Below are 27,538 nucleotides of genomic sequence, written 5' to 3' on the forward strand. Positions count from 1 at the left end.
ATTAAAAATAAATAGAAGACATAATAATCTCTTAATCAATTTATAAAATCAAAAAATATTATCCATGTAATAAAAAGAAATTCAATTAATTCTTTCACTTTATTTTTCTTATGAAAAAATAAATGTTCATAAGTTTTCTTTTATAATTATTGATTGAACAATTGGATTTTTCAAAACTATATTTTTTAACAATGGATTTAATTTTCAATTTCAAGGACTGTTTCTATGTACATTGCAGGAAATATCATACTATTAACAATAAGAGCAAACCTAAAGTGTTTTTTTAAAGGTTTTTCCGTTTTATTTATCCAAAATTTTATCAATCAAATAATTATGAAATGTTGTATTTAGAAGAAAACTACTAAGAAAAAAAAAGAAAATGAAGTTTCAAGATAAGCTTATTGGTATTAGAAATTAGCTCGAAATGTTGTATTCAGTCCTCTGCTTCAAAAGTTAAAAGTTTTAATTAGGAAGTTTGAGAATCAAATTGATAGAATTTGTCATTATGAATGGTTAAATCTATTGAATTATTTAGAATTAGGATCAAATTGATAAAATATCTAAGTATTGAGGACTGAATGTGTTATTATACCAGTTAGAAAAAAGACTTTTCGTTATTAATTTAACGCCGGGTGACCTAAATAGGAATGAATTCGAAGGTTATTGCTTAAATTGAAAAAAGGAATTAAAATTGGGTGATTAAAACAAGAATATGAGCATAATTGAGTGACCCTTTGTATAGTTTACCCTAAATTTTAATAGTTGGGTAGAAAAAAAATTAAATATAATTTTGTGACTTAATGTGTATTTTTATCTTTTAAACATGCTTTTTATTCAATGCAATACACGAGTTAATTGTATATATTAATTATAATTAATATAGTTTAAATATTGCACAATTCAACTCATTAATTCGTTGAATCAATAAAATCTTTAAAATAAAATTTCATCATAGTCTGTACATCTCAGCCTCAAACTGCTGTTGTTCAATTCCTCTCTCATTTAGTTCATTATTCAAATCATTAATAAATGATTCCTTTCCATAATTTTAGGTGAAAAATTAGAGAATAAATGATGTTAAAATAAATTATTTAAAACAAAATTAAAAGATATAAAATAAAAATAAGAATAATTTTAAGAGTCGGAATTGAATTATAAAATTTTTGAGATGTCAAAATATAATTTTATTATTTTTTAAAGAATTAAATAGATATTTTTTTTTGTATTTTGGAGAGTTAAAACATAATTTTACTGTAAATTAACTTGTAATATAAAGAGACTGAATTGAAAATTTTCATTTTAGGTGGAGAAGCTCTTGCCAACTCCAAACTATTGGCTCGATTTAATCGGTTTGGTCGGGTATTTAATAACAAAAATAGAGCAAACACTATGTGGTATGTACCCATAAAAGAGACTAAGCAAAAAACTAGCAATTTTTAAAATTTTAATTCTTCATTTAAATAAATATTGGAATCTGATGGAATCGATAAGTGATATTAGTTAAATTAAGAATTAATTGATGTATCCATTTAAATAATTTTTATTTTTTTATAAAAGATTAAATTGAGAAATGATGATTTGATCGGTTTCACCGCCTTAAACCATGGATTAATATGTATATTATATATATATAACACTGACAATTTCGAACTCTATGGCTACGTATGAAAAGGGAAAATTCAAATCATCCCCAAGTATAAAAAGGCTTATATATATATAATTTGCTGGGAACATTTGGACCCAAAAGAAATTTTTTGTTGGGAAATTGAAAAAATGTCAAAATCTTGCAAAGGTTTGGCTATGGAACTGGTGAAGTGTCTAAGCGAATCAGATTGTGTTAAGGTATTCTTCTTTCCCTTTTTCGTCTACTCTCTTTATTGTTGTTTTTTTTTTCCCTTTGATTTCCCAATTTAATTTTGCCCTAACGTGAAATGATAGAATTTTACTAAATTTGGGGATTAATATGGGGTAGGTTGAGAAGCGTTCAGTTAGGGAATGCGCTGGAGAGAAAAGCCCTTGTATACCAAGCGAATGTGTTGGACTCAGAGAAACTTATTTCAATTGCAAAAGAGGACAGGTATGTTCAATTCTTCTTCTGTATTTGCCATGTTTGTTATCTTGATGAAGATTTTTAATCTTTTATGAATAGGGTTTAGGGTTTTAGTCATGGAGTTGATGATGATGGAAGTTATAATTCTAATTGGTTTAGGGAGGGCTATCCTTTTTTTTTTTGGTTTAATTGCTTCAGATGTTCCAATTTAAAGGCCAAGTTCTAAATTAGTCTCTAAACTTCAAAGCATTCCAATTGAATCCTCAAATAGATGTATTGTTTTAATCAGATCCTTTCCTTAGTCTAACAGTTTAACTTTGGCCTTAAATGTCAGCTTGATTTAAGGTGGTTTCATTTTTTTAGACACTAATGGATTAATAAATGTTTCAAAACCTGTCGGATCCAAGTTGGTATTAGCCTCAAAGCTGATGGTTAGACAGACGGAATGACCTAATTAGGATGATAGTTCAATTTGAAGATTCAATTGGGACTTTGTAGAGTTTAGGGATCAATTTAGATTTTGACCAATAGTTTGTGAATGTTTGGTGCAATTAACCCTTTTTTATGGCATGAATGGAAATGAATTGGCCTTCTGCTGATATCGATTAGATTGAACATAACTTACAATTACTTTTGCTGCATATAGAGATGGCGAGGACCAGGGGTGAATCTAGAAATTTTTTAAGGGGGGGGCCAAAATTAAATTATAACTTTTTGAGATGTCAAATATATATTTTATCATGTATTAATTTATTATTTTATCATTTTATCATTTTTAAGGGACTAAATAGAATTTTTTCATTTTTGGGGGACCAAAGCATAACTTCCCCCAATATTAATTTATAATTTGATCATTCATAGAGGGGCTAGAATTGCAATTTTTCAATTTTGGGTGGCCAGGGCCCCTGGCTGGCCCCCCTTGTTATCCGCCTCTGGTGAGGACTAGAACTAGTAATATTTGTATCCTTATGGTGTTTGTGTTGCGTTTTTTTTCCAAGTTATAATCATATTGAAAGTGTTATATATCTATAAATTTTGACATGTTAATAATTTGTTTCGTTTTGTGTGACATATTCATGTATTCATGTCGTGTTTGTTTTAATATTTTATGTTATTGTATCCAAAACTACTAGGTTTAGTGATGATAATATCAGATCTAGATGGATTGATCCATTGTGAATGGTTGGGATTCCATGATTGTAGATGATAAGTTGTAGACAAAACGAACCAATGCTCTAGACCTAGAATAAGACCGATTGAACTACGGTTATATAACTCTACTAGGTCTAGTGATGATAATATTAGATTTAGATGGATTGATCCAGGGTGAATGGTTGGGATTCCATGATTGTAGATGATAAGTTGTAGACAAAACAAGCCAATGCTCAAGACCTAGAATAAGACTGATTGAACTACGGTTATATAACTCTACTGTAACTACAATGTATATTTTGGTTTAGACCAAACATCTTATTTGCGGGGTTTCCGTGTTTCTTGGTATCGGCTTTTGGAAATGGTTGTTTTCTTCAACTTAAGCTGTTGATATAAGAACTTGGTACAAAAGATGTTTAAGGATGGAATTCACAAGTTTAATGCATAAAAAGCAACATGAAACCTTTTTGTTTTTCTTGTTATCAAAAGCATGTATTTTCAGGATTCCATGCCCCCAGCCCCTCTATTCTATGCAACTTTTTAGGTTGATACTTACTTTGTGCAGCTGCAAATTGCTGTTTTGCATGGTTACTATGATCTATTCATGGGTTAAGTCGGGCCTAGGCCTTATATTAACAAAAATTGTGTCTTGTCCATGCCCTGCCCGAAATATGCTAGAAAATTTTATCCAAGCTTGGCCTGTTTTATTAAGACACCACACAGTAAAATGCGCCAAGCAGGTGAGACTTGAGCAAAAATGGCATGTCCAAAAATACCTCGTAAACTTGGTTAGGACATGAGAAAATACACTAACACACACTTACGAATTCACAAACTGTTAGGTTTCTTGTAGGTGTATCATCATTACAATAAATCTTATATTGCACATTGCTATATTTGCTTAACAGTTTCATGATAAACAGAAAATTATTATCCTTTTAAAGTAGATTAAGTTGGGTTTATACTTCTCTTAGTTTGAACAAAAAAGAAGCTATTTTTCACATGAACAAGGCAAACTCGACGATGTTTTACGATATATATAGCTAACATGTTATGCTTTTTTTTCCCCTTCTTGTACTAGGTTGACATGAGAGCTAGGATCCGTGGGAACAAGGGCTACTAAGTGAAAGGGGGATGCCATCAAATTCTTGAAAGCATCCGTTGTATTGGTTTAGGGTGAATCCAAAATTCCCGACTTTTTTGTCTCCCTGAATTCTGTGTGATAACAATTTTTGTCCGAGATTTAAACCGTTAGACGAATTTCCCATGTTACCATGATTCAGCTTCCTAGCTTTTACTAAAATGAGGTAGATTCCTAACCATACTGTCTTGCAGAGTTAATTCATTAATTCACACTGTTACAGTATAATAAGTTGGCTTTGGATTAGTGTTGGATAGAGCCATGTTGTAATACCATTATGCTTAATTTATTCTAAATTTTTATTATATAGTTGGAGAATTAACTGTTCGGACATGTCTGAAATTCTATTATGAAGTTAGCCACACAAATCAGTTAAATATACCATTTAATTTATATATTTAAAAGTATTTGAACCAAAGTACAACAAATATTACTCTCAACAACCCAAAAGAGCGAATTAATGCTCTGTTGGCACTTCAAATCTGAGTGATAATGGTTCATTCTGATGAATACGATTTCAAAAAATGGAAACTCGAAAATTTTCTGTTCTTACTATTTCCCCCCTTTTTGGCCGCATTGAAGGGAGACAACTATGATCAAAACATGTTACAACACCAGAATTATGCATGACCAAAACAACGTCTTATCGAGAATACTCCCGAATGATGATGAGTTTGGGTTGTATCAGGTTCGTCCTTAGATTTTCTAACAGGAAAATGTTTATAGAAGGCTTTTACTGAACCTGCAACTCCATCCTCACCTTCCATGGCTCTTGCTAACTCATCAGCACGTTCTTTCACCTGCATCAAACCATTTCCTTTTAAATCATCTATGCTGCAATATTCGGATTTACTAAGCTCAAATATTCGGATTTACTAAGCTAAATCATCTATGCTGCAATATTCGGATTTACTAAGCTCAAATATTCGGATTTACTAAGCTCAAAACCTGGTTAAGTAACTTATGGTTGAGGATTTTCTATGTATTTTGAAGGATACCCATGTTTGAATATGTCAAATGTGGGTGTCGGACAAAAGTATATTAAGAAAAATAAACATATCTTTTTAGCCACTTAAATCCAAGCTTTTCAAAATTGGACCGGGAGAAAACCAATTTGACTGGCCTGGTCAGTCCTACTGATTCAACCGGTCTAATCTCGGTACCCTGGCCGGTCTGGTTCTGAAAACAGTGCTTAAATCCAGGACATCTAGGTTAATAAGTAATAAAGCAACCAAACCATTATCACACCAGGGTTCAACCTTCCAGAACCAGAAACCTTGCGAATCTTTTGCAGTTGACTATGACTAAAACGTAAACTAATTTCTTAATCATCCTTAATCAAAACTGATTAATAATGTAATAATTTCAGATAATAATGACTCAAAAGTAATCCTAGAAGAAACTCATTCATACCTCAGGTTTCAGCATAAAGCGTATCGCTTCGACCAACTTGTCAAGTGAGAACTCATCAATCGGAATGGGTGCAGGACCTACTCCTTTGGCATGCACTTGCTCACCCCAGAAAGGCTGGTCCCCGAAGAAAGGAACAATAGTTGTTGGACACTGTATTCAAGAGTAGAAATGACTTCAAAAAGTGGAGAACAAATTTGAATAGATATGCACTTGGAGTTGCCAAGTTACCGCAGCTTTGAGACCAGCAGCAGTAGTTCCAGCTCCACCGTGATGAACCTGCAGAAAACACACAAGGAAATGATCAAAAGTCAAGACGAATGGGAGAGCCGCAGGTTCATTTTACATAAAAAGATGAATGACGGACTTTTCCTTGTAAAATGTTTTAAATACAACTACCATCCCTATTGGAGACAAACACAACTTTACGCAAAAGAATTGCAAAAAGCAAACCCTCCAAGGCCAAGGAGCTTACACTAGTTTACAGGTCTTTTGTGACATAAAAAACACTATCCCTACATATAAAATGTACAAATCATGATGCATTCAACTCGGGATGAAGACGAGATACATGAATGGTGGCCTTTTCCTTTGTAAAATGTTTCAAATGCCTTTTCCTTTGTAAAATGTTTCAAATGCAACTACCATCCATATCGAAGACAAAAACAACTTCGTGCAAAAGAATTACAAAAAGCAAACCCTGCGAGGCCAAGGAGCTTACACTAATTTGCAGGTCTATTGTGACATAAAACATACTATCCCTACATATAAAATGTACAAATCATGATGCATTCAACTAGGGATGAAGACGAGATACATGAATGATGGCCTTTCTCCTTATAAAATGTTTCAAATGCAACTACCATCCACATCGAAAACAAAAACAATTTTACACAAAAGAAATACAAAAAACAAACCCTCCAGGGCCAAGGAGCTTAAACTAGTTTGCAGGTCTTTTTACGACATAAAACACACTATCCCTACATATAAAATGTACAAATCATGATCCACCATGCTCATTGCTAATATCAAGAATCTTTCAAGAGAATGACACAATATATAAAATAGAAACAGAAAATTGTTTCGATGGCCCTGGGAGCTCAAAGTTTTACGTCGCAACTTACCACAGCCACACATCGTTCGAATAGCCAGTCATGGGGGCAGTTGTCTAGTGAGTACACAAAGTCCTTTGGTTTTTCCACTGCACCAAAGATAATTAACCACTATCCACTCCTACACACTGCAAAACACTGAAAATCTAACTAATGAAAGACGAGAAAAGAACAAGTGAAATTACAATTGCCAAGACCACCCCAGCCTTTGTTTATAATGCCTCTTTGTCCAGTTTTCTCTAGAGCTTGTACTATAATCTTGGTCATCCCTCCTGGTTGTTGAACAGGCTGTTGGAAGTTCAAAGCAGTTGTGGTTTAATGAAGCCAATACAATTTTTTATAGTAAGATAAGATGCACATAAATAATCCCCAAAATTAAAATAATCAATTACATTATAAGGAAGTAAATATAAAGAAAAGCACATATACCTCAGACTCTCAGAGATAATAAATAAATAAAATATCAAAACTGTGCATGAAGAACAAACTGTTATGAACTCTCATTTTACTGTTTAAAAAAGGAAAAGTTGTAGAAGCAAACTCACGAGACTACCAAAACCAATATAGATAGGCTTATCACCAGCATCGATCCATTTAAGAAGCGACTCTGGTGGCTTATAACTGGATGCGAGGTCAAGGAAACAAAAGCCGACCACGTCAATATTCTTTCCCCAGTCTGCAGGAGAAAACCATACCACATCAAAACATGCATCCTTCAAATGGCAACAACAAGATCAACATGCATGACATTTTTTACTTAATGTCCAAGGATAGGAAGACCTTTAATGGTCAGAAAATAACTCCTATATATCAGGGTTTCCCAAGTACCTTTTCAAAATGTAAAACGAAAAGAAAATTTTAGAATTGGCCAAGGATCTGAAGACCTTTAATAGTATCAGAAAATAACTCCTATATATCAGGGTTTCCCAAGTACTGACAAATTAGTCAATTTAAGGTACACAGACAAGAAGCAAATATATCAGGGTGGTTGACAGCCCTGATACGTGCTAGTAAGATCGCAGCACTTTACAGATACGACACTCAAACAAAAAGCCAAACAATGGTTGACTGATCATTAGGATGTAGAATTGATTATTAATCAAACAGTAGGCAACTCAGGAATACTACAAATTGCAAGAGTATGCAGAGATATTTAACTCCATAAAGTAACTTCACTATACAAAGCAACCATAAGAATCTCTATATAGTTCAGAAATTGTCCCCTGAGAAACTTTTTTTAACAAAGGCAAAAAGACTTGAAAGTGCTCATCTTGAATCATATCTCAATCATCAATTATACAAGTATTTGTCAAAATAAATGAAGCTTTTTATCAGTCTAAGGGATGTAAATAAAATGACCTTTTGGTTTGGGAACAAGGTGAGGGCTCCATATATACCCGTAAGGCACATCAGGAGGAGAGCTATAGGATCCTCTCAAATAGGTAACAGGTCTCAGCTTCAGCGTTTTCTTCCTGAACTCATTTATCATGTCCCGTATTCCCAGCCATATTAGGGCATCAACAATATGATATGAAAGCTGTATTCGAGATTACCAATATATGAGTAGACCTCAATGTAGATAAAATCCAAGACTGGAGAAGCAAAAACCAGACTCACTCTGTAACCAGATGAGTGTTTAACACGAGATAAAGGATGGGGAAATTCACTAGTAGGCCTGACAGAAGGTGAAAAAAGACAATGACTCGGTAATTATTCTCAATTTCTGAACTCAGACATACAAGAATACACATCAGTCCTAGAAAGGATTGAATTGTCACAAAAAAGAAAGCACCAAAGATGAGCAATGCCAGAATCACCGATGCATGCACAATCCAAAACCTATTGATTCAGAAAAAAAAAAATTAACATCATAATAATCACAACCAACCAAGACTTACGTCCATGGCATAGTGAAGAATATATGAAGTGGTACATTTAGCGCCTCTGCAACATGTGTATGTCCTGAAAAAGCATTTTTTTTCCATTAAATGAAAGAGAAAGAGAGAGAGAGACAGAGAAAGGAAAAGGGCATAAGTCTTATAAGTTTGATGCATCACAATACCATTTAAATAGAGAACATTGAATATGTAGAGCAAAAAAATGGACAGCTTAAAAATGCTCAATTGTCTTCAGACAAAAAAAATACAGCTTAAAAATGAGATAAAACAAAAGACCCTTTCCAATCACAATGTTCAATTGTCTTCAGACAAAAACATACAGCTTAAAAATGAAAGAGGTAATAGGCCCTAACCATATGCTGGAGGATTGGCAATTATGGCATCTACATCAAATTTAACACCACTGTGAGGATCGTCTTCCTTGCATGCATCAAGAAGAGAGAATATTATATCCTTCATTTGTTGCCTCTGAACAGGAATTTCTGAAGGATTTGACGGCAAGAATCCTTTATTCTTGACCATATCTGCAGAAAACTCAGTGATCAGTGCAATACTTTACAAGGTAAAAGAGACTCCTAATTCATATGCCTGGAAGTAGACAAAAGACAATGTCTTAGAAACCTCTTTCTAGTGATTTAAGGTAATCTTTAGTAATTACTAGAATAATGAAAGCAAGAAGATCCAATATTGCCAAATGCATGGGTATCCAACACCTTTATACAAAACCAGAGAATCAGGAAAAGGGGGGGGGGGGCAGAAAACAGAGGCCTGTAGTAGCCTCAATTGAAACATGAAAATACATAAGGCCACTAAACAGACCTTCTGCAGCACTTTTCTCTCACAAAGAGCTTTCAATTGCTCATAGAATCTTCCAGATGTCCTTAAAAAATGTGTTTTATTAGAGTTTGTGCTTTTTGGTATTTGATGAGAAAGCGTGTCTAAAAATAAATAAAATCAAGATTAAAAATGAATCTACCTCAAACAGGTCCCACCTGTGCCATATATATTTCCAGGGCAACTAGATGGAGTTATAACAAAGGATCTTACCCTCAATAATAAGTAGATATTTAGTTTAGTAATATTATTAAGTGACATGTAGGTTACTTACAGCCAGCAAGAACTTTTGGATCTCCCCCTAAAGGGTAGAACTCTAACCCAGCATCCAAAACGAAATCTTTAAAATTTGAGTGTGTTGCCAATCTAACCCTATGACCATCTGCCTGCAAGCAAAATTTGAACTCCATCAGCTCAGAAAATTAGAGACTATGGTTGAAAGAAAAACTGGGAAAAAAAGGACAACTACACAACCATCATAATTATTGTATAAGAAATAAAATCCTACAGCAACAATTTCTCTGCATGATGAATATAGTGATATCAACACCATTAACTGTTTTTGACATATTCTCTGTTTACCAACGTCACTTCCTTGAATATTACTAAAATCATGGAAGAATAAATTTGATTGCCCTTTTCTGTCTTGAGTCAATGTTAACAAATCAGGGTTGTAACTGGATGCCATATCTAAGGGAAAGAAAGCGACCAAAAATTATGAAATTGAAGTAATTATGTTTTAAATTTGAATTAGAACATAAAAAATGCTTTTCTAATTTTAGAAAACTTAACGTTTCTAGTGACATTCCCTTTAAGAAATTTATGCAGTTGCCTTTATCACGTTGCTGCTGTCTACCATAAGATTCCAATCCTGAAAACATCCATCCCTTTTCACATTGCTCACTAACCAAACCTCATATCTTATTTCTTGCACCCTCTGTCTTGTCACAATTACCAATCTAAAATCTTTTCTTTACAACATCAAAGTAGCAAGTCTGCACCTACACTGTCTTTAGCTCACCACACAATCATTTAGACACGCATAACCATTACAAACATAATGTACTGTATTGTACGAATGCCACTGTGATAGCAATATTTGTTACGCCAATGATTAAATATTATAAACCAATATTATGTCATGCAACCAAAGTTTACCATGAAAGCACTAGAACACAGTCTAAGTGCAGGCTCTTTGATAAAGATACCAAACCTGCAGGCTGTATGAATACTTCAAAGTTCTAAAAGGCTATTACAAGGTTTGCCTGGATGAGAAAAGGAATGTAACCTGTAAACGTTTTCCAATAGCAACAAATGGTTGTACATCTCCTCGTGTTCCCACAATAAGCATTACTATTTGCAGTGGAGGTATATTTGGGATATCTGTTGGGTCTATATCATCTTTCGCAGAGCAAACGACATAATCAAGTGCATGTGGTTTCATATCAGTAGGAAAATCACATTGTACGGTTCCATCATGTTTCACAATAGCAAGTCGAGGCAACCACTTGATCTGCAAAAATAAAGAATTTGAAGATAAGGTTTAAAGTTTCATTATCAACACAAAAATGGAGAAGTAGCAAAGTGAAATTTAAAAATAAAATATTATAATATACAGGGAGGACCATAAAAGGGAAACTCTCATTGAAATAGCCAAAGTACAATAAGCCAAGACTAAGAATTCGAAATGTTAAACTTCCACCCATTTTGCTTTTAATCAAGCATTATATTCTTATGATTTTGCCTAAGCATGAATCTGTTTCTCATGTATAAGCTGGAGAAGTTGACCCGATGCTGACCCAAACCAAGTTAACCAAGAAAAGGCAACAATCTGAACCCATCCAACCTGAATCAAGTTTGAAGACAAAATTCTGACCCAAAATGAACAGAACTGACACGAACTGAGTTTCTTTTAACTCAAAATGATGTAAGCTTAAGTGACCGACCTGCCCAATTGCCACCTCTATCCACGTAGGTGCAGTAACAGGTTTGCAATTATCATGCTTCCAGTATCAATACAGACACATTGATGCTGATAAAATCAAGTCACTTCACAAAATCAAAAAGCACTTCTCAAATGTAATGGAATTATACCCCTGAATTAAAACTAGTTTAATTTAGAACACTGGTCCTATGACCGTTTAACTCTATGCAAGTATCAACACAAAAACAAAGAAAACAAAAGTACAACCAAAGGTTAACATCTCATACCTTCTTTCTAAATGGAACTGTATCATCCAAAAATTTGGACGCATATTTAACCAGTTTGCTGTGTGTTAGTCTCCGAGATTTTGATAGCTGATTAGATCCTGAATCTATGGCAGAAGTAGATGCTTCAGCATGCATGTTTTGTCCAGCCAAAGTCCTTTCAGTAAAGCATGGTAGAGTCGTTTTTGTGCAATAATGATAGTATGCATGATTACCTTCATTTGAATAAAGAACACATGCTAAGGCATTTACAAGTAAGATTATTATGATAGTGGATTGGTCAGAACTAGAGCAAGGGAAAAAAAACCCTAGAATGCAATGCAATACAAAAACAAATAAGTTTCAAACTTTATGGGAAATGACACAAGTTACATGTAATAGTATCTCTGAAACTTTCTTATACACATGCTGAACAGGTAGCATTAAGTCATTTGATGGCATCAACTACAAGTTGACACGGACAGGGATAAAAGAAGAGTTAAGACTTATTACCAAGCATGTACAGAATTACCAAGTACCAACATTAAGTTGGATTTTCTCTAGATAATGCTAGTTCATTATTTTTCGTTCTCCCAAAGGGATTAAATTGGCCGATTTTATTCATAATACTATCATAAATATCTACATGTCCCATTTCAAACACAAAACAAACTTTTCTCATTAGTGATCAAATTAAAAAAATACATACACATATAAATGCCATATTAAAAAAACACAAACCTGATGCTGAAGAACTCTTATCATCTTCACTGACAATTTCAACATCAGGCATATCACTTGAACAACCTAAACAAATCACATATCTCATAAATCCACACCCGCTTGAAAAAAAAATGTTACATTCGAAAGCAATTGCTGAATTAAATCACTTAAATAAACAGTAAATCAAATAAAAGTAAAACAAATCCAAAAAAAATGTAAAAAAAAACCATAAACCTGAAGAATCAGCACAATTGGAATCATCGCAGGAAACATCAATGGAAATATCGCGGGAAACAACGTTAGTGTTCCGACGAGTCGCCTCAGGCAAATCCGCCATTTTGGTCAAATGAAAAGAGTTTAAAGAAACCCTAGCAGACAATGATGAAGAAGAAGAAGAAGAAGAAGAAGAAGAAAAAGAAGAATATTCTGAGAGGAAACGAGAGAATTTAAAGGTTTCCTTTTGTGTTTCTTTTTTCACGAGAAACGGAAAAGAAAAAGAAAAAGAAAGGAAAACAAAATGGAGAGACGTTGGATGGGAATAAAGAAAGCCGGACACGTGTAAAAACCTTGACCGTAGATGTTTTTAGTAAAGAGCGCCAATTTAAAGAATTTCAGATTTGTTAACCAACTCCACCAGCCGAAACATTATGTCAAAACCCGTAAAGGTACAATAATTTTTTATATAATTTTTATATATTTAATTTTTTAATTATTGGTAAAAACCATAAATATTCCCTTACTTATTCTATTTTTTTAACTCAACTATATTTCTTTTTATTTAATTATTTAAATCTTTTAAAATTCTATAGTTTTTTATTTAATCACTAAGTTTTTCGAAATTAAATATTTTAAGCAACCCACTATTAAGTGAATAATGGAATTCTAATTTAATTTTTTGGAATTTTTGCATAATTATTAAACTTTCATAGTAAAAAAGATTAATATATAATGAGGTGTTTGAATTTGGTAACTTATATCATCTTGGTACCAAAATTTAAAAATCGTAAACCAACATTATACTTTTTTAAATATCTGACTAACTCTATTAAAATATGTTGTCGTGACACTAATGATCAATAACATGGTGACATATGACAAACTCACATTTTGACACATGACAAATTAAAAAAAATATTTTTTTATAAATTTTAAATAATTTATTTACTTTTGTCACATGTTAAAATGTGAAGTTACCACATGTCACCATGCAATTATTAATCAATGCCATGTCAACATATTTTATCGATGTTATTCAGGTACCTAAAATAAATATCAAATTAGCTTATAATTTTCAAATTTAAGTACCAATTTAATCCAAAAAAAAGTACCAAATAAATATAAATTACTAAATTTAAATACTTTCGTATATATTAACCAAAAAATTCAACCTTAAGTTATTTGTTATGGTTTTGCTTTAAAAGAACTCATAAAGAAGAGTTTTGAATACATTAACCAAATATTTGACTTTTAAACAATTGCAATTTGATCCAAAAAAAAAGCCAATAGCAATTACTGTAGTTAAGTCAAAAGTGTCTAAAAAAATTGAGAGTAAATGCAATTGTTTAAAAGTCAAATATTAGGTTAATATAATCAAAAATTTATTTTTTTATATGTTTTTAAAGCAAAATGACAACAAAGTTCAAAATCCTTTTACTGAAATTTTAATAATAATGTGAAAATTTTCAAAATTCAAATCAAAATTCGTTTACTCGCTGAATCGCATCTAAAATATTTAATTTTAAAAAAATTAATAATTGAATAAAAAAATTTATAATTTAATGATTAAAATAAAATTACTTACACAATTGAGTGACTACTAATGTAATTTACTCTTTAATTGTTTATAATAAATGTATTTAACAAATGATTTGAATTTGCTTCTAGCCTGTATGCCTTTTCAAAGGTCATGTTATATTTGTTAGCTTCTATGCCTCTTCAAAGGTCATATTACATTTATAAGCTCTTCTCTGTTTTTGAGTTTTCTCAAAGGAAATAAAAGGTTTGTTTTTAAGTCCATGTATTTTTTGAATTTAGTTATTATCTTTTTATTTTTAAAAATCTAATTTATTTATTTTTTATATTTTAATATTCAAGTTTAACAATTAATACTTTTATTTTTTATAAAGTTCTTTTGTATGACATTTTGAAAGTAGAAAAGATACTCATTTGGTAGTCATATAATTGAAAAAACATTGTAACAAACTAGCAATTAAACTTGAATTTTAAAATCTAAAAATTAAAAAAACTAAATTCTTGAAAATAAAAATATAAAAACTAAATTTCGAATTTTCGAAGAGTATAAAAAGTTGAACAACATATTTCAACTTTTTTTCCTCTGTTTTGGGGTTTTATTTTATAAGATTTGATATTCTTTTCATAGTGTTTTGTTAAATTAAATTTCGGGAATTTTTTATAAATTTTTTTCAAGGGTTCAATATTAGATGACTAATTGAGTTTTGAAGTCTGAATCCATAAACATGAAAGAAAATTTTCATGGCTGGATGGTAATGTGATCAGCATGAGTTCTAAATATAGATCGACTTTGCGATATCTAAATCCAACTAAATTCATTTATAAATAATAATTTAAAAAAGAAAACTGAGAAAAAAAAATTGTTCATTTATATGTGATAAATTGACAGGTGTGGATCACATGCAAGAAAAGCACAATATCTTACCCTTCGCATTTATAGGCAGCTTTGATGCACATCAATGGCGGAGTTCCTCATGAAAAAGTGTACCTTTTTATTTATTAATTTGATTATCGAAGAGCTATATATATATATTCAGTTTTTTAAAAGTTAATTTATACATTTACACGATTCTTAAAAGATTATATATTCATATTTAAGTCAGAATTAATATATATTAAACACAAATATCTCGATCATCATTAAAAATCATTAACTGCACATATATATACTGTTACTCGAACTCGAGATAAGTTCGGCATAGGTAAAGGGGAAAGCTAGGAATTTATTACTGAGGGATCAAAAGATTGGGGGCTAAAGGTAAAAAAAAACTTTTAAAAGGGCTTAAATTTAAGACTCAAAAGGGACTAATATTGGTATTATACCAATTAGCTAAGGGGCCAGCGCCACTCTCTGCTCCCCGTTATGTCCTGGCAAGTCTGAAACCATGGTACAAGATGCATTTCATAAAGGTCTATCAATTAGATGAAGATCAATTAGCCCACGGAATTGGTCCGATTCAAAGAATTGTTGGAGAAACCTGTTAGATTGAAATCTGGGTGACCTAATGATGCAGATTTGGAAGGATAGACTATCTTAGTAAGCTAATCTCGTCCATCTATATGATTTGATATAGATTATTGGTTTTGGGAGAGCTCAACTTAAATAAAAAAACTCCCCCTAATAAAATTCTTTGAAAGCATTTATTCAAACACCTCTCGTGCATTATTTTTTGTGATTTTTTTGTTCTTTTGTGCATTCTTTTGGCTAAGTTACTTCCGCTATATAAACTGGTGCATTAGAGGAATTCTTGATGAATCATCAATTGTTTGATAGTTAAGTTGACTTAGATGTGTTTGGATCAAAAGGATCTCCTAAAGCCACATGAAACGCGAAACGAAAGTTTTGGTTCCATGACAACAGCAAAGACCTTCACCCTCTGTTAAAATTCCTCTTCTAGTGCTCCAAATTTGTGAAGTAATCAATTAATTAAATGATAAAAAATTTTAAATTTATAATTCAATATTGACCCCTCAATAAAAAGTTTTTTTTTGCTTCGCCCCTAGTATAGGTATATTCAATCTTCCTTTTTAAGTCTTTTCATACGTTTAAAAATTTCCCAAAGAATCAATACAAGTAACCAAAAATGTCTCGGGTACAACTATTAGACACCGGTAGGGCCTGGCCCCCAAAAAATGAAAAATTACATTTCAGTCTCTTTAAAATCATTAAATTATAAAATTGCATTCTAACCCTCAATGAAACAAAATTCTGTTCAACCTTTTTCAAAAATAATTAAATCATAACTAATCAAATTATATTTTGATCTAAGAATTTTATTATTCAATTCCGCCCCTCAAGAAAATAAAGGGTCGGATTAACAAAAATTTAATTAGTATGTACTTAGGGAAGTGGATGCTTATTTCTGCTACTAGAAAATGTTACTAAAAACATACAATAAGATTAACAACAAACATGAACACTGATTCTATTGGAATTTCATAAGCAGAAGAAAATTATTAAAGGAGTAAAAAGGAAGTAAAGAAATCTTACAAAAAAAGGGGCTAAATCAGGGGGTCAAATTGGCATTGTGCATTTCTTTTGAGAATGTCCTAGTAAATGGCATCTACCACATTGAACAACTCGTTTTGGGCGCTTCAAGTTCTCGACACGAAGAACTTTCTTTTTCGGTCTCCCAGGTGGCCGGCGAGTTTTGGGAGGACGTATCGTGATATCGAGATTTGCAGCTCCACCCTCAGTTCCTTCCCTTGACTCCTTCCAGTAGCTCTTATCCGGGATAGGATTTATCATCTGCAAATAGGTCTCTCGGTGGCTTGCCACCGTGAAACAAGGTTCGGCAAACAGATGAACATTCTGCCCAGAAGAAATAAGTGCGGCTGCAGCGTGCGCGCACGGTAAACCGTATAACTGCCAACGGCGACAGGAACACACACGACTCCTAATATCAACTATGTTTGTCCGCTCAGTTGAGACGATCTCAAACTCAACTTCATTCGCTCTAAGTACTTGGTAGCAATGAGCATCTGCAATTGCCTCTGAAATCCGCTTCTCGGCGGAGGGAACAAGAATTGAGGTCCATCTTATTCCTGTTTCACGACGATTGTTAAACCAAGAGGTTAGTTGAAGGCGAATATGTTCCATCATTTGCACAACAGGGAGCTCATGACATTCGAGAGCCCAATTATACAACAACTCAGTCACACCTAGTGTGAAGTGGCCATATCGCACTCCTTCAAAATATGCGACTGCCCAAAGCTGGGGAGGGAAGACTTGAAACCATTGTAAAACATCATGTGAGATTTCTACCATTTCTGCAATTTTGCTCTCGAACTCGGCAGAAGTGAGAGCATAAACAGCATTCCAAAAGATATTAACCAATTTCGTGTTCTTAAATGTATCACGGAAATTTTCACTGATATAACGTAGACAAAATCCATGAAAAGCGCTCGGAAAATGGGCTTCTACCGCGCCCACAATGCTTTGCCGTCTTTCAGACAATATCGTAAGTCTGGGCATGTTTTCAGTGTTCACACCAAGAAGTTTTCTCAACTCTGACACGAACCACATCCAATTTTCATCATTTTCAACATCAACAATAGCAATTGCCAAGGGAAACAAAGCATCATCAGCATCAACTGCTGCGGCACAAAGCAATGAACCCAAGTATTTTCCTTTCAGATCCACCTTATCGAGTTCCAGAAGTGGTCTACAAGCATTTATAAACCCGTAGATAGATGCACGGTAAGAAATAAAGAGGCACTGGAAACAATTTTCTTGTCGAGTGGCAACAACCGATGCAACACTTCCTGGGTTGGTTTTCCTTATTTGCTCACAGTATGCAGGAAGAAGGCGATACCCTTCTTCAAAAGTCCCATGAAGTGCAGCCATACTCCGTTCCTTCCCACGCCAAGCTTGCATATAAGAAACAGCAACTCCATGCTGGTCCCGAATATCTTGCAATATTTCTTTCGGCTTGTACTGTGGGTTATCCCGAATACGTGCTTCTACTGATCTTGCAACCCAACCCACCGATGCTTGCTGATGATGGAGGTTACGAACCCCTTCACATGTATGCTCTCCGTGCAGAGTTCTAATCGTGAAAGTTGGAACTCCAGGACATTTTGCCACATGGACATGCCATGGACAACCTTCTTTGGAACACTTGGCTATAAATCGGCTTCGATCAGATTTCACTATCCTAAGGTCAAAATGCATTGCTATAGCAATATCTTTCAAGGTTCTTCTGCAAGTTTCAACATCGGGAAATTCCTGCCCAATAACTAATGAATGTTCTACAATGGCATCAGAAGAATCGGGTACCACTAAAGCATGATCCATCACCAAAGCAAGAAACAAATGAAACAACAGTCTAATGTGGTTCAAAGGGCTCCCTCCATGCAATAAGCAGATATATATACTCTTAGTTAGCTGTAGATAACGTGGTAGAAGAAAAAAGGAAGGAAATTAGTATATATTCTTCAGGGGCTGAGGGGGTTCGGGAAGGTAGCCAAAAGAAACCAGACATCAAATGTAAATAATTATACCAGTATAGTTAATCGACATAGAAATCGAAACAATTTTCTTCCCTATAAAACAGCAACATTGCCAGCTTAATCCCTTTTCAAGCTGTCAGTTGGCGCAGCAACTGATTTTAACACCAAAAGGAATAGAAAACACACCTGTGACAGAAAAAGAAACTAATGAGTAGTAGTTTCGAGATGAACAATTTAACAGTAACCCTTCTTTCATAATGGGAAGGGGAAGGGAGAATTTGAGTTTCAAGAAGGCCGGTGAGCTCTACAAACATCTGTGTATAACAATTAAAAGAAAACAATCCCAGAGAAAGGGGCAGAAAAGTACAATATTGAAATTTGGAAAAAAATTCAAATGGTGTGCGTTGATTCCTATAATTCCTAAACATGGATACCAATAGCAAATCATCAATAAAAACAATGAAGAACAGTAATTTAGCAATTCTAGAATTAATAGGTATTTGCAAATTTTTCTTAACATGACAAAGGGAAATTTTCCATCAAAGCCGCATCTCCCTGCTCAAGGATCTTTTCGGTTCAAGGCTAATCTTAAATGGTATCACATTTAAATTCGAAAGACAATGCCGTAAATTTCATATAACTATGATGAATCGCCTGAAAGTTTTCACATAACCAAAATAGATTCAAAGGCCAACAACCCGATTCCATATAACTTGAACCCAATCAACTGGAAAACTAAAAAGACTTGAAACCAGATGAACTAGAAGGCGATCGTTTTTCCTACTTCTGGTAGCGTAAAATTGATAAACCTAACCAAATAACCAACTCAACTAGCCTGAAAGCCGACACAATTGAAGCCAATAACACCAAAAGTCCATGACCAAAATCTAACAAACTCAAAACACCTAAAATTGAAGCCACCATGGCTCACCTGATTGTTCCCTCTTGTTGAAGGGACTAAAATCAGGCTAAACTTTAGGGAGAATAAAAAGAAAAGATGATATTGATGATGGAAAATAGGATGATATAGAGAAAACTAAGAAATCATGTCCCAGGCTCTCTAAGCAATCACATTCAGAACAGGACAAAAAATGCAATGCTTTGCAACTACAAAATCGATATAAGCTATTTAAAAGTTTTTAAAGAAACAACATTTTTACTTAATATCGGCAGATTATAGAGCGTGATATCCAGAAGCAAACTTCACCGGATTTTGCCAAGACTTCAAATCCTATTTATAAAAGTAAACTAAAAGGATGCATAAACTAAATGAACAGCATAAAAGGATTCACTAACACATATCTATCAACAAGGGCCCATAGAGCAGATAGTAACTAAATTCTACTAGACAGCATAAGCATGAATCGGGCATTAATCAAGATGTAAGAGAGACCTTCTGATGAAATTTTTACCCTTGCAGCCGAAGATACAAAGAACTTTTCCATTGCATCATAAAACTCTTTAACAAGCAGAAAAAACTAGAATAATTTACAGTAAAGGTGAAATTGGGTGGATATCATAGCAAACTAAAAGCTTTCAATTCAATGCCACAGTTTTCCTGCAGTGAAACAAATGCAAATTTATGGACTGCTTAAGAAACAAATGATAAACATTTGATTCCTTAAAAAATGACTAAATAATTCAATCACCTAAGTTCCAAGTTCAAAAAAATTGAAATTACAAATGGGATAGATTCAAGGGCATCATAATTGAACTCACATTAAACTCAATGAAAACTTTTAACAAGATTAATACCTTTTCTAAACTCAGCCAATCACTAATTTTAAACGCATTAAACAAATCAGTTCACTTTCTTTCACCAAAAACTGGAAAATTTAAATACCCAATGGACCAAAGAGAAAATATTACCTTGAATTAAATTAGGTCTAGCTATTTAAAAATCCCGCGATGCCGACAAGAATAAGGCTCTTTTTATTTTCCTCCTCATTTGAGAAAGAAATGGAAGCTAAAGAAACCCTAGAATAAGTGAGAAAGTGGGGTAATTGGTGAAGGAAAAATGGAATTAGACAAAAGAAGTTGTTTTGTTTTGTGTTTGGATGATCGGAAAATGAAGAAAAACTGGAAAAATGATGGGAAAATTTTCGTAATCGTTTTCTCTCTCCTTGTCTGATAGTAAATAGCAGTTTATGAAAGAGAAATAACATTTTTAAGGGATAACGTCTCATTTAGCACCTGTCATTTCATAAAATATCTGATGTAGTACTTATACTTTGAAAATGTTCAATATGGTACATGATTTGTCAATTTATGCATTATTTAATACCTATGTTTTTTTAATGCAGTACTTGAACCTATCAATAAAAATTTAACTAGTGAATTTTTACAAATCATGAATTCTATATGGATAATATATACATGAATATTTCAATATCATTCTTCGGACAGATACTCCCATTGTTTGCCAATTCAACTAATCTAATCGATGAATCCGATTTGATTTAAACATCATTAAATTTAGTCAAATAAAAATATATATAATAAAATCCAGATAAAAAAATCTTTTTGCATGATAAGTTCCCATATGTAAAAATTAAACCTATTGATTTACATATTATAAATTATATTTGTAATAAAATTATCCAAATGTAAGATTATTTAACACATTATTAAATATATTATATTGCCTTATTTAGTTTATTTATCTAAAATGTAAAACTTATTATTTAATTTATAAGAATAATATTAACTAAAAACAATTTTTTAAAATGAATATTATTTATTGTGATTTAAGAACAAGATTAAATAAAGCTGTAATAGGGCCCAATTGACCCAGGTCCAAACAAAATTAAAAAACAGTCCAACAAATACAGGCCCAAAACTAACCTAAACCCCAAATCATTAAACCAAACCCCAAAACAACCCTGGCCCAAAGAAAAGAAAGAACCCTAGCCCTAAGGAGCGCCGCAGCAAGCCTTTAGGTGCGCCCAGCAGCCTCGCGTCGCACCTAATGCCCAGTCGCCGCACAACTCGGAGGTCAACCCTCTCCACGCACGTCACCTGCGAAAACACGGACTTAGAGAGTCCTAGAGAGAAGAAGCAGCAAAAAACAGCATTTAGATTATTTTATTTTCTTTATTTCGGCCTATAAAAGGCCTATCAAATCTGTAAAAGAGGGGGGATATACAGAGAGATAGATAAAAAAATTGAAAGAAAAGCAGAGAATACACAGTTTAAGGTGAATCTTTTTTTTTTATATTTATGTTTCTTCTTCTTCTTCTTTTTTGCGATTTTAAAAAAAAACAAATAATAACAAAGAAAAGGGGAAAAATTTTACCCCATTCACCGAGGACGCCGGACCGGTGGCCGTTTCTGTCATGATCGGAGCGCCGGTGTGGGCCGAGGGCGGCGCGAGGACGCTAGGGTCCCAAGCCCTAGCAGAGCATTAGAGAAACGTTTTTTTTATTTTTATTTTTTTATTTTTTTTTCTTTCATTCGGCTTCAAATGACTTTTGAGGGGAAAATTTGGTTTTAAATAACGTTCAAAACGGCGTCGTTTCGCCCTGGTGTAACCCGCGCGGTGACCCGACCCGAAGGGAGGATCCGCGCGCTCTTACATCACTTGGGCTATTTGCGCAATTGGCCCCTCCTGTTTGCAGCGTAATTCAATTAGACTTGTTTTGTTTTCTTAGAAATTGGGCCGCACATTTAATTTTTGTTTCAATTTGGCCCCTTTGCTGCGCAGTGTTTTGTGAGGACGGGATAATTTCTCTTTTAGTCCCCCATAGTTACGCCCGTGTTCAAGTGGGCCCTTTCTTTTAAAATTTTATTCAAAATTCGCCCCATTTTTTGTTTTTAAGTTCAATTTAGCCCAATTCAGCCATTTTTCTCGTTTTTTTAAATATTTATTATTGTTATATTATTTATTATTATGATTATTATTATTTCTATATTCTTATACGTATATATATATTTTTTTAAATATATACATTTTTATATATGTATTTTTAAACTTTTTGAATAACTTGCATACCTTTTATACATACGTTTTATATATATGTATATATATTTTTTTTATATTTAAAAAAAACTTTTATATGCTTTATATTTATGTATATACTTATATATTTTTTTTATTTTATATACACATATACATTTTTTTATCTTATTTTATTTTCATAATTTTCACATACATATATACATATACATGCATTTTATTAGTTTTTTTTTTGGGCTTGATGTATTTCATTTTTTTTCTGTTTGTAAATTTACTTGTATATTGTATTTGTATATATTTGTAAATATTTATCCATTTATGTTTGAAATTAGGGTATCTGTTCCATGTTTTACCTTAACCCTTTTCAGCATCCATTTTAAAAATATTTTTTTATTTTCTCAAGGAATTTAAATCATCCTGTTTTATAATTTTAAATATTTGGTATTCATAATTCTCGTAAAGATCGTGTCCTAACTTACTGGATCGCGATTATTTTCGATGAATTTAGGAAGCCAAGTATTTGTTTTGCAACAAATTCACAAATTTTAAATAAAAGCTTATTCTCGGGAATTTAGAATGTTGGGTCCTAACTTACTGGTCATGACATTTTCTTCTCGAATAAGAATTTTCAAAAACAAAAGGCAATATTCGGGTATTTGAAGATTTAAAAATATTGTGTCCTAACTTACTGGGTGTGGTGTTTTATTTCTTTGAAATAAGAATTGTTTTATTATTTAATCCATTCATGAGATAAAAAGTTTTCTTTTAAATTCTTTTCAAATTTTCGACACTAAGGCATTTTAAAAAATCAATTTGGTACCAATTTTGGGCGTTACGAGGGTGCTAATCCTTCCTCGTGCGTAACCGACTCCCGAACCTGTTTTCTCAAATTTCGCAGACCAAATTTATTTTTAAGGTGGGCCCGATCACACCTTAATAAAGGATCGGCGGCGACTCCCATTTTCGTTTTAAAAGTCGACAACTGAAATTTTTGTTTTCAAAAGACGGTTTCGACAGCTTGGTGACTCCGTTGGGGACCCTAGAGAGTCGAGCCATAAACTGATCATATTTGTCCTTGTGTCGAAAATTACAAGTTTTTTAAAAATTCATGAGTTCCCTTTGCGCTCATTGATGTTTTATCATGGTATTTTGGAAACTTTGCATTTGCATTTTGCATTTTGCCCTTAAGTGGGAGCAAGAAACTAGTCCTTCGTGAGGTTTTCACCTCCGTGCAGGGTAGTGGATCGCTTCCGGGATACATCCGTACCTATGTCTTCATGATATTTTCATCTCCGTGCAGCCATAGGGAAATGTGTCCCCTGAACTGAACTCGATCTATATGAGCCTATAATGGGTGAGGATTGAGGAATCTGTTGGTTCGGGTACCCTTACTCTAGAAACTAAACCTCATATAGTGAGCTTTAGGAACTTGCCTTAGGTAGAACTACTCCAAAACCCTAGTAGATTCCCAATAAGTGTTCTTGCCATGTTATTATATTTTTATATGTGATACTGACTTGTTTCATTTTGCTTTGATTGCATGACATTTCATTGTAAAGGCGTTGGTTCATATTCGGTTGCCATATAGAAAGTTTATCATGGGAAATAGGTTTCTTGATAGAGTGGAAGACAATGCGGCTGTCCGGACCTGGTCTGAGAAGATACAGCTTGAAAAAGGTGATAGTTTGGCCGTGGGATACGTATCAGAGTTATGGGACTTCACTCGTGTTAGTGTAGCTCAGAACAACTTGCAGGAATTGAAGGAGATTTGGGATCAACGGGATAATGAGGTTAGGTAGTTATTCTATTGAATTATGGGGATTTGCCTTATTTACTTGACATGAAGGTAGACAAGCGTCTGTTTCAAGCTCTTGCCCAATTTTGGAATCCGGCCTACAGTTGCTTTACATTCGGGAAGGTTGATCTGGTGCCTACAATAGAGAAGTACACGGCTTTACTTCGGTGTTCGAAGGTTCAGGAGGATAGAATTTATTCAAAGCGGTGAATGTACCAACCTTCATGAGAAAGTTGATGAGTATAACAGGGATGAGTGAGCAGTGGGTTACAGCTCGGATTAAGCAAAAAGGGGATAGTAGGTGCATTCCTTGGAAAGCTTGAAGGACCTCATCTTAGTACACCCAGATGCGAGGAAGAAAGTAGACATTTTTGCTCTAAGTATATATGGTCTAATCTTGTTTCCTAAGATTTTGGGACATGTTGACGAGGCGGCCACTGATTTATTCGATCGGCTTGATAATGGAGTTACACCAGTCCCGGTAATTTTGGCAGAAACCTTTAGATCATTGAATACATGTCGAAGAACGGGAGAGGGTAGATTTATTGGATGTGCGCAGCTACTACTTGTGTGGTTCCACAGCCACATTTGGAAGGTTGATAAGGTTTCATATCAAGTCTTTTCTGAGAGTTATTCACCGTTGAAAGAGAGAGTGGCTACGTCAATGAGAGATGACATCTCGGAGGAGAAATGGATGGCAATCTTTCAGAGTCTGCAAGAAGAAGATATCGAGTGAAGAGCTCCGTGGTTGCTTCCAGATGATATCCTATATAGGTGTGGGGATTTTGACTGGGTTCCATTGCTCGGGATTTGGGGAGCTGTTGGTTATGCCCCATTGCTAGTATTAAGACAATACCAGTCAAGACAGTTTGTGCCTGCCACTCAAGGACTAGATGAGTGTGAATTCTCATACAAGGATGATGGCTATAAAGAAAGGCTCGTGAGATGGCCAATGCGTGGAATCAGACTCGCCGAATAAGAGATTAGCCGTGGGTCCAATAACAACTTCTGACTATAACGAATGGCGTGTTAGGAGGATTAATGACAACATTCCTGGGCCAAGTTCAGAAAATAGTCAGTCGATAGAGGAGCATTTGCGCGTCATCCTTCTGAGCTAGAAATCATAAAGCAAGACCTCGAAAAAGGAATGCAGAATTAGAAAAGAAAATAGAGCAAATGGAGGAAGAAAAGGTGAATTAAAGTTGGACATAGATGTTCAAAAGCAGGAAACCGAAGGCCTGAAAAGGGAAGCGTAAAGTTGAAGAAGATCTGAACAGCTTGAAGACGGATTATAAGAGACTACGTCTGTTAGTAAGAACTGCTGGGTTGGGGAAAACCTCAAACAGTGGCGTCAAGAGGTTCAAGAAGAAAAAGCCAAGGGGTAGATGGAAGAAAGATTCCAGAAGCCAGATGCAAACAGATCGCTCGAGAAGAATTTGTTAGAAAATCAAGAGAAAGAGATAATAAAGCTAGAGTGGCTGAACTTGAGAAGATTGTTTATCAATACCGAAATCGTAACTCGGTGGCGGAACTACAAGCAAGTTTAAGCAGAATCGAGCAAATGAAGAAAACTATATAAGAACTAGAAGTGGCATTACAGAATGGTGAAGCCAGGATTGAGTATTTGGAGGCAAACAAAGATCATCAAAGCGAACAGCTTCACTATCTCCAGAATCAGGTCAGAAGCAGGGATCGTGTTATGGGACAAGCTTGTTCAGATTCGAGAAGTAGCTGATCACTTACAAACCCTGGCAGTACAAGCTGACACATTGAGCGTAAAGTAGAATTAGAGTCAGACCGGGGACGGGAGTTAGCCTCGTTACTTTAAAAAATCAAGGTCTTAAGTTATTAGGGCGAAGTCGTATTTGTAGTCTATCTAGTAAAGGGATTGTTTTCTAATAAAGTTTTCCAAGTGAATTGAATCTAATAATGCTTTCTCGCATTCACTCATGATCGATCATATGCATTCAAAACCTTTAATTGATCCTAATTAATTAAATTATTGCCAGTTAACCTGGAAACCACCAACCAACCCGACACCGATACGGCACTCGAGCAAAGACAAAAGATATGGATCAGAGATTAGAAAAGCTTGAAAGCACCAAAGGAGATGCAGAGCTCACTACAAATTAGAACGGTTAGAAAGATGAAGCAAGAAATGTCTGAGAAGATGCGGGAATCTCAAGAGGTATAGTGGAAAATAACCCCATGATAAAAGAAGGTACAAAGAAAGGCCATGGAATTTAATGAGGAAACGATGATGAACTTTCTATCCTCCAGGTTCACCCACATGAGCGAGCTCAAGCTGAATACCCGCCAAATCTACTGTACCATCATGCCTCAGCAATTTCGAGCTGGTATTCAAACCTCCAAACTGGGCGGGTTTAATCCGAAAACATCCTATTAACTCGTCATCCCTGACTTTGAAAAAGTGGTTGAGAAGGAAAGAGTGAAGGAAGAGTTACCGAAGCAGTTGGAAGAAAGATGCAAGTGGCTCGAAGAGAAGTTCAAGGCGATGGAGGTGCTGAAGTTTCGAGGCATGACGAAAGAGTGAGTTTAGTGCCAGATTAGTATCTTTTGCCGACAGACATCAAAAAAATGTAAAACAAAAAAGTGAAGAAAAGTAATCAGAGTGGCGTAATAGGACGCCCGTAGCTAGCGTGACACAGGTCTATAGTTCGGGAGGCGAGTGAGTGTGTACCGGATAGAGCGAGTCTAGTAGCACACTCCTGGAAAAGGAAATGACCATGTTGTTCATCAACACCCTGAAGGCACCATTCATTACACATATGTTAGGAAGTGCCACAAAAAGCTTTTCTGACATAGTCATGAACGGCGAGATGATTGAGAACGCCATCAGGAGTGGGAAGATCAATGCTGGAGAGAGTAACAGAAGATCGGCCTCGAGGAATAAGGAGAGTGAGGTGAACAACACGAGCATGTACAACAAGGTTACTCGAAGTCAGTAACAGTGAGTCAGCTAGGAAAGGTGGCTGCCAGTCAGCAAAACTCGTCGAGACAGGAGGTCAGTACAAGACGAAATGTTGAGAGGCTCCAATTCACGCCAATTCCCATGT

The 27,538-nt window shown here is 34.3% G+C and overlaps 3 protein-coding genes and 1 pseudogene across 8 annotated transcripts; 1 reads left to right on the forward strand and 3 right to left on the reverse strand.

Moving 5' to 3' along the window:
- Positions 1–1,391: 1,391 nt before the first annotated feature.
- On the forward strand, positions 1,392–4,648 carry LOC107909078 (mitochondrial protein pet191 homolog). The gene is made up of 3 exons (XM_016836467.2): positions 1,392–1,842; positions 1,973–2,077; positions 4,284–4,648. The coding sequence occupies exons 1-3, from the start codon at positions 1,774–1,776 to the stop codon at positions 4,323–4,325; spliced, it is 216 nt and encodes a 71-aa protein (XP_016691956.1). The 5' UTR covers positions 1,392–1,773; the 3' UTR covers positions 4,326–4,648.
- A 67-nt stretch (positions 4,649–4,715) lies between these two features.
- Positions 4,716–12,993, reverse strand: LOC107909077 (sterol 3-beta-glucosyltransferase UGT80A2). 3 transcript variants are annotated; one of them, XM_016836466.2, is made up of 15 exons: positions 12,742–12,993; positions 12,526–12,591; positions 11,809–11,912; positions 10,886–11,110; positions 9,872–9,983; positions 9,117–9,287; positions 8,764–8,827; positions 8,483–8,540; positions 8,225–8,402; positions 7,411–7,541; positions 7,051–7,153; positions 6,878–6,954; positions 5,985–6,032; positions 5,757–5,906; positions 4,716–5,143 (listed from the first exon to the last, which is right to left on the reverse strand). In XM_016836466.2, exons 1-15 carry the CDS (start codon positions 12,842–12,844, stop codon positions 4,964–4,966), a joined length of 1,770 nt encoding a protein of 589 aa, XP_016691955.1. In that variant the 5' UTR covers positions 12,845–12,993; the 3' UTR covers positions 4,716–4,963. The 3 variants fall into 3 exon arrangements, with proteins under 3 accessions (XP_016691955.1, XP_016691954.1, XP_040954856.1); XM_016836465.2 differs by having other exon boundaries at positions 11,809–12,020; XM_041098922.1 differs by lacking the exons at positions 10,886–11,110; positions 11,809–11,912; positions 12,526–12,591; positions 12,742–12,993 and having other exon boundaries at positions 9,872–10,022.
- A 3,667-nt stretch (positions 12,994–16,660) lies between these two features.
- Positions 16,661–22,173, reverse strand: LOC107909079 (uncharacterized). 4 transcript variants are annotated; one of them, XM_041098925.1, is made up of 5 exons: positions 22,007–22,173; positions 20,581–21,755; positions 20,124–20,269; positions 18,763–18,897; positions 16,661–18,646 (listed from the first exon to the last, which is right to left on the reverse strand). In XM_041098925.1, exon 5 carries the CDS (start codon positions 18,554–18,556, stop codon positions 16,775–16,777), a length of 1,782 nt encoding a protein of 593 aa, XP_040954859.1. In that variant the 5' UTR covers positions 18,557–18,646; positions 18,763–18,897; positions 20,124–20,269; positions 20,581–21,755; positions 22,007–22,173; the 3' UTR covers positions 16,661–16,774. The 4 variants fall into 4 exon arrangements, with proteins under 4 accessions (XP_040954859.1, XP_040954858.1, XP_040954857.1 ...); XM_041098924.1 differs by having other exon boundaries at positions 20,105–20,269; XM_041098923.1 differs by lacking the exon at positions 20,124–20,269.
- A 4,915-nt stretch (positions 22,174–27,088) lies between these two features.
- Positions 27,089–27,538, reverse strand: part of LOC121220385 (sterol 3-beta-glucosyltransferase UGT80A2-like) — an 8,122-nt pseudogene continuing 7,672 nt past the window's right edge.

Source organism: Gossypium hirsutum, chromosome D08 (genome assembly GCF_007990345.1).
Source record: "Gossypium hirsutum isolate 1008001.06 chromosome D08, Gossypium_hirsutum_v2.1, whole genome shotgun sequence".
In the NCBI taxonomy this organism is placed as follows: Eukaryota; Viridiplantae; Streptophyta; class Magnoliopsida; order Malvales; family Malvaceae; genus Gossypium; species Gossypium hirsutum.